Below are 7,201 nucleotides of genomic sequence, written 5' to 3' on the forward strand. Positions count from 1 at the left end.
GCTGTCCGCCCCACCCCAGGGCTCACAGCTTGAGCTCTGCCACCCCTGTCTGTCAGCCCTGTCCCAAGCTCACTGCTGGAGCCTCCCCACTTCGACTCCTGCTATCAGACCCCAGGATGGGGAAGGAGAGACTCCTGCTGTCACCCCCAACACTGGTCCACTTAATGGTCCACTTAAGTCGGTGCAAGCACTCCTGATGACGACAGACACCACCATCAGCAGAAGGAGTTTGAAGCACCTTCAACTCCGGCTCCCACTTAGCCGCTGGCGAGGAATCAGCCCCCTCTGGCGGGGCCTGCCCCGCACCCGGACCCACCTTGAGAAGGATGGAGGGCGGCAGCTGATTGATGTCAGGGGTCGGCGGCTGCAGAGACTCTCGGCAGCACTCGCTGGGGTTCTCCAGCGGCTCCTGGCGGTCCGGCTCGTTGCTTTCCTCCTCCTCCGCCTGCGGCGGCAGCTCAGCGGCCAGCTCCCCCCTGCCGCCACTTTCCCCGGCGGAGCCCCTGGGCAGCGGCCCCCCGCCGCCAGCAGCGCGGTCTGAGGCGCAGGGCGGGGGAGAGAGCTGTTGCTCGCTCGGGCACTCGCAAACGGCGGCCTCTGGCTCCGGCGGGGCGGTGGCGCCGCAGCGGGGCTGCTTGCAGGGGGGGCAGGCGGGCAGGCCGGCCCCTTTGCGCTTACACACCATGTCGGGGGCCGGCTCGCCGGGCGGCCGTGCCGAGCCCAGGAAGGCCCGCACGGGCGGAGGCAGCAGGCCCGAGAGGAGCAGGCGCTGGCAGGGGCCCCGCTGCTCCCAGGCGGCGGGCGAGAGGTGCAGGAGGCGGCGGGCGGCGCGCTGCTCCGGGGAACTCAGGGCCGCGCAGAGAGGCGGCGAGTCCCGGCCGGGCAGGGGCTGCTCCGGGGGGGGCGGGCTGGCGCCGTGCACGATGAAGCAGAGCATGCAGGGCCCGCGCAGGAAGCAGCTCCGGCTCCGCGGCGGCACCTTGCTCCCGCAACGGCGGCGACTCCTCTCCCGGCTTAGGCTGGTTCCCTCCCTCGAGAGCAGGTGGCCCATATAGGAAGCTCCAGAGCGGGGATTTGCGGGGGCCCGGCCGCCGCCCCCAGGCAGGTCCCGTCGCGGTGTCAACTGCGGCCGGTGGCAGGGGCGGCGGGTGTCATGGTGCCCGGGCGGGGGCCGGTCGCTGGGCGCGGCAGCAGGTGGCAGCGAGCGGGAGGCGGCGCCGGTTGTTCCGGGACATGGAACCGGCAGAAGCTTCCGCTACCGCCGCCCTGACCTTACCCAGGCGCCGCTCGCGGCCCAGCAAGAGGGGCCGCCTCGGGGCCAGCACTCTGCGCTGCTGCTGCCGCCTGCGGCCGGGCTGGACTCGGGCCGCCAACCCGCAACGGCTGTTGGGGCCGAGGATGCTCAGCGAGACGCCTGGAAAGGAGCCTGGAGCCCGCCCTCCGCGAAGTCACTCCCCGGGCTCACGGCGAGGGGCTGTCCTCACCCCCCACGCACACCCCCAACAGCCCCACTCCTCCAGGACACACCCCACAACAGCCCCATTCCCCGGAAGCAGACACAGCAGCCCCACTCCCCTTACATGCACACACCATCAGCCCCACTCTCCGCCTACACACATCCCCACAACAGCTCCACTCGCTCGGATGACCAGATGTCCCGTTTTTATAGGGACAGTCCCGGTTTGGGGGACTTTTTCTTATATAGGCGCCTATTACGTGCCACCCCCTATCCCGTTTATTCACAGTTGCTGTCTGGTCATCCTACCACTCCCCCACATCCACAATTCCTCCTCTTATCGCCATCCCCACAACAACTCCACTCTCCACACATACATCTCTACAATAGCCCCTCTCCCTCCCTCCATACACCCACAACAACCCTTCTCCCCCCTCCACATACACGCAAAAACAGCCTCACTCCTGCCTCCCCTGCCCCACACAAAGTAACTGCTTCTCCTTTTACAAGCATGGTTGCTAGGTACTGCACCAACTGACACTGCATTATACCTATGTTCAGGCCCACTCCTGCAGACACTCAAGCATGGGACTAACTTGATTTATGTGTATAGTTCCTATTGAACTAAATAGGGCTACCAAGGTGAGTCAAGTTATACATGTATTTTTCAAGATCATACTTAGGGTATGTCTACGGTGCAATTAGACATCTATAACTTGCCTGTGACAGCTGACTCCAGCTTGGGCTGTGCGGCTGTTTAATTGCCTTGTAGACATTCCAGCTCAGGCTGCAACATTCCAACTTGGGCTGCAGCCTGAATTCTGGGACTCTCCCACCTACCAGCATCCTAGAGCCCAAGCTCCAGACCAAACCGTGATGTCTACACTCCATTTAAAAAGCCCCACACTGCAATTAAACAGGCCCGAGTCAGCCGGTCCGTGCCATCCATGGGTTTTTAATTGCAGTGTAGACACCTTAGTCTTCAGCAATGATGGGCTAAGACTTAACAAGGCTCAAAACCACCAAGAGTTTGGCTTCCCACAAAGTATGTCCCAGAGACAGAGTAAGGTTTGCTGGGGCCCGGGGCCAGAGCAAGTGGGAGACTCCTCCCCACCCCTTCTGCCTGCGGCCCCACCCCTTTCTGTCCCTTCCCCAGGGCCTGCCCCTGTTCCACCCAGGGTCTCTCGCCCACTTTGCTCCCACAGAACTGCAGCCCTGCAACCCCTTTGCTCCTTTCTGCCACACACATACCACGCCCTCCCCCCCACAGCCCCAAGATCGGAGGAGCTCTCTCCCTGCACCCCGGTCCCGGGGTCACAGCAGGGAGTGAGAGCTCCTCCAGTCCCAGGGCCGCAGTGGGGGTCTGGGTGCTGGGACTTCCCCGCCATCCCCCCTACACTTCTGTAGGGGACCGGGGTCAGGGCACTGGGGCTTCTCCCACCCCACCTGCTCAGAGCTGCTGCCACCGGGGGCTTCCCCCACCCTGCCCGCCTGGTGGCCGGGGCTCCAGGCTTCTGTTGCCAGTAGTGGATTTTTTCCAGGGGGCCACCAGCTGGTCGGGGCCTCTGGGCATGGGGCCAAGTGGCTAATCCACCACTGCCTGCAGTAAACTAGGAATGACTAGGTGGGGGGGAAAGCTGAAGTTGAGGTTTATGTTCCTTGAGTGTTACCTGAGTGTGACCCAGGGATTTCTTGGTGCCAAATGGCAGAGGGAACTGAAGGGTGACACGTGCTGGCTCTACTGCAAGCCCGTAGCCCACTGGTCACCATGATCATTGTGAAATGTATGCACAAATAATATTTAAGGAATTACGTGTCTATACTTAAAATTATGTTCCTGAGGCAAGTAACAAGGAGGTGTCATGTCTGGGATGGATTCCTTTCAGGCCAGGGGTAACAGACGCTTATCTCCCTGTCTGGTCATTGTGTATTGTATGTGTCACAATGCAGGCCTATTTCCATACTGAGCCAGATGCTGATTAAAGGATTGTGAAATCTACAATAAAAAAGTATACAGGAAAAACAACCCACACAGAAGTATCTTGTGATGAATAAGGACAAAGGATTGTTCTGATATATCTGGGAGTGCAAACATAGGCATGGGAACTAAGGGTGCGGGGGGGGGGGGTATTGCACCACCCCCAAACTCCCGGCTGCCAGCCCCAGGCACCCAGGATCCTGGCCTCAGCTCTCGAGTGGGGTGGACAGAGGTAAGGGGGATGGCTTTCAGCACCCCAACTCTTAAAAATTTTCCAGCACCACAGGGTGCAAACAGAAACATTGGAGCATTCACTGAGGAGGAAAGCTGACAGCGTGACTTGTCTCGTAAAATGATGGAAGGCTTTGAGAGAGCATTGCTTTATAAAACATGAAAGTGCTTAGTTAAATAACTCTGGGTTATAGAATGTATGTTATGTATGTTTATTTTAGATGTTATCATTCGTGTCTAATACTCCTTGGTATCACGTGAAACTCTGTACTTTGTTAAGTAAACTTTTACATGTTTTCACTATAAACATATGTAAGTGCTGCATGTTAAATGGAGTAATGATCTGAGGTGAAACTGGTAAGCTGGAGTGTACTGTTCCTTTGGGAGCAGTGAATCTGTGAATTCTGTGAGTGTCCAGTAGAACAGGGGCCGGAAACCCAGGGAGATGATTACAGGGCCCGGGAGTTGATATGTGCCTATCACTAATCTGGAAAGAGAGAGCAGGTCTGTGGAGGTCTGGAAGGCAGTGCTTGTATTGCCTATGGCCAGTGGAGCTGGGGAGCTGACTCACAGCAGGCACAGACAACACTTCCTCACACTAAGCTGGTAGCGAGGTACCTCACAACTCTGTGTCCCCAGGAAGCATCACAGTGAATTACCAGTAAAGCCTCTCCTTTTGACTGGTGTAGAACTACTTATTCTAAGAAGTAGTCATATGTCTACAAATAGCTTCTGTAAACCTTGTCTTCACATGATATACAATCAGATTATATACAGATAGTTGAAGTCACTGAGCATTACTGCTGTATTAGATTTAGTTATCTATTTCATCTCCCTCAGCAGTGTGCACACAATATCCTTTTCCTGAATAGGAATCCATTAGTATAAGAACTCAACAGTGGCCATGCTGGGTCAGACCAAAGGTCCATCTAGCCCAGTATCCTGTCTTCCAACAGTGGCCAATGCCAGGTGCCCCAGAGGGAGCTAACAGAACAGATAATCATCAAGTGATCCATCCCCTGTTGCCCATTCCCAGTATATGGCAAACAGAGGCTAGGGACACCATCCCTCCCCATCCTGGCTAATAGCCATTGATGGACCTATCCTCCATGGATTTATCTAGTTCTTTTTTGAAACCCATTATAGTCTTGGCCTTCACAACATCCTCTGGCAATGAGTTCCACAGCTTGACTATGTGTTGTGTGAAGAAAGACTTCCTTTTGTTTGTTTTAAACCTGCTGCTTATTAATTTGCGATAGGGCAACCACATCTGCATGCAGTATTCAAGATGGGGGTGTACTAGGGATTAATATAGAGACAATAGGATATTTTATCTTATTATCAATCCCTTTTTTAAATTATTCCTAACATTCTGTTTGCTTTTTTTGACTGCCACTGCACATTGAGTGGATGTTCTCAGAGAACTACCCCCAAGGACTCCAAGATCTCTTTCTTGAGTGGTAACAGCTAATTTACACCCCATCATTTTATATGTATAATTGGGATTATGTTTTCTGATGTGCATTACTTTGCATTTATCAACATTGAATTTCATCTGCCATTTTGGTGCCCAGTCACTCAGTTTTGTGAGATCCTTTCGTAGCTCTTCGCAGTCTGCTTTGGACTTATCTTGAATAGTTTTGTATCATTTGCAAATTTTGCCACTTCACTGTTTACCCCTTTTTCCAGAATGAATATGAATATGTTGAACAGTACTGGTCCCAGTACAGACGTCTGGGGGACACCACTATTTAGCGCTCTCCATTCTGAAAACTGACCATTTATTCCTACCTGTTTTTTTCCTATCTTTTTACCCAGTTACTTATCCATGAGAGGACCTTCCCTCTTATCCCATTACAGCTTACTTTGCTTATGAGCCTTTGGTGATGGACCTTGTCGAAAGCTTTCTGAAAATCTAAGTACACAATATCCGCTGGATCCCTCTTGTCCACATGCTTATTGACCCCCTCAAAGAATTCTAATAGATTGGGGAGGCATGATTTCCATTTACAAAAACCATGTTGACTCTTCCACAACAAATTATAGAATAATAGAACTGGAAGGGACCTCGAGAGACCATCCAGTCCAGTCTCCTGCACTCATGACAGAACTAATTATCTAGACCATCCCTGACAGTTGTTTGTCTAACCTGCTCTTAAAAACCTCCAGTGATGGAGATTCCACAACCTCCCTAGGCAATTTATTATAGTGCAAAACCACCCTGACAGCAGTTTTTTCCTAATGTCCAACCTAGGCCTCCCTTGCTGCAATTTAAGCCCATTGCTTCTTGTCCTATCCTCAGAGGTTAAGAAACACAGTTTTTCTTCCTCCTTCTTGTAACAAACTTTTAATACTTGAAAACTATTATCATGTCCCCTCTCAGTCTCCTCTTTTCCAGACTAAACAAACCCAGTTTTTTCAATCTTCCCTCATAGGTCATGTTTTCTAGACCTTTAATCATTTTCGTTGCTCTTTTCTGGATGCTCTCCAATTTGTCCACATTCTTCCTGAAATGTGGTGCCCAGAACTGGACACAATACTCCAGTTGAGGCCTAATCAGAGCTGAGTAGAGCGGAAGAATTATTTCTTGTGTCTTGCTTACAACAATGTTAATTTGTGTCTGACAATTTTGTTCTGTATTATAGTTTCAACTAGTTTGCCCGGTACTGAAATCAGGCTTACCACCCTCTAATTGCCAGGATCACCTCTAGCCCTTTTTAAAAATGGGCATCACATTAGCTATCCCCCAGTCATCTGGTACAGAAGCTGATTTAAATGATAGGGTACAGACTACAGTTAGTAGTTCTGCAATTTCACATTTGAGTTCCTTCAGAACTCTTGGGTGAATACCATCTGGTCCTGAAGACTTATTCTTTACCTCTTCTAATGACATCTCAATCTGGGACAGTTGTTCAGATTTGTCACCTAAAAAGAATGACTCAGGTTTGGGAATCTCCTTAACCCATGAAGACTGATGCAAAGAATTCATTTAGTTTCTCCACAATGGCCTTATCATCCTTGAGTGCTCCTTTAGCATTTCGATCATCCAGTGGCTCCAGTGGTTGTTTAGCAGGCTTCCTGCTTCTGATGTACTTAAAAAAATTGCTATTACTTTTTGAGTCTTGGCTAACTGTTCTTCAAATTCTTCTGGGGCCTCCTAATTATATTTTTACACTTCACTTGCAAGAGTTTATGTTCCTTTCTATTTTCCTCACTAGGATTTAACTTCCACTTTTTAAATGATGCCTTTTTGTCTTTCACTTCTTCTTTTAAGTTGTTGTTTAGCCACGGTGGTACTTTTTTGGGTCTCTATGTTTTTATACTAAAAAATATAACCATATTAATATTTTGGAATTCAGATGCCTTGGAATTTGTATCAGTACAGGTTTTACTGTAAGGTCCTTTCCTACAGAAATTTCATCTAATTAGATTACATGGTATCTTTCAGGTATAATGCTACTTTCCAATTTCTGTGACCTAATCTGTCCTTCCTATATAGATTATACTCACGTGATACTGTATCCTATGGACTTTTG

At 51.0% G+C, this 7,201-nt stretch overlaps 1 protein-coding gene across 1 annotated transcript in view; it reads right to left on the reverse strand.

Annotated features, from left to right (window-relative positions):
• Positions 1-1,444, reverse strand: part of FBXL17 (F-box and leucine rich repeat protein 17) — a 488,246-nt gene extending 486,802 nt beyond the window's left edge. Inside the window, exon 1 of the mRNA XM_084629250.1 lies at positions 317-1,444. Within this exon, the coding sequence (XP_084485376.1) occupies positions 317-1,051 (735 nt within the window). The 5' untranslated portion in view covers positions 1,052-1,444. The remainder of the gene's footprint in view (positions 1-316) is intronic.
• Positions 1,445-7,201: the final 5,757 nt, after the last annotated feature.

Source organism: Lepidochelys olivacea, assembly GCF_965140295.1.
Source record: "Lepidochelys olivacea isolate rLepOli2 genome assembly, chromosome: 5".
NCBI lineage: Eukaryota > Metazoa > Chordata > Testudines > Cheloniidae > Lepidochelys > Lepidochelys olivacea.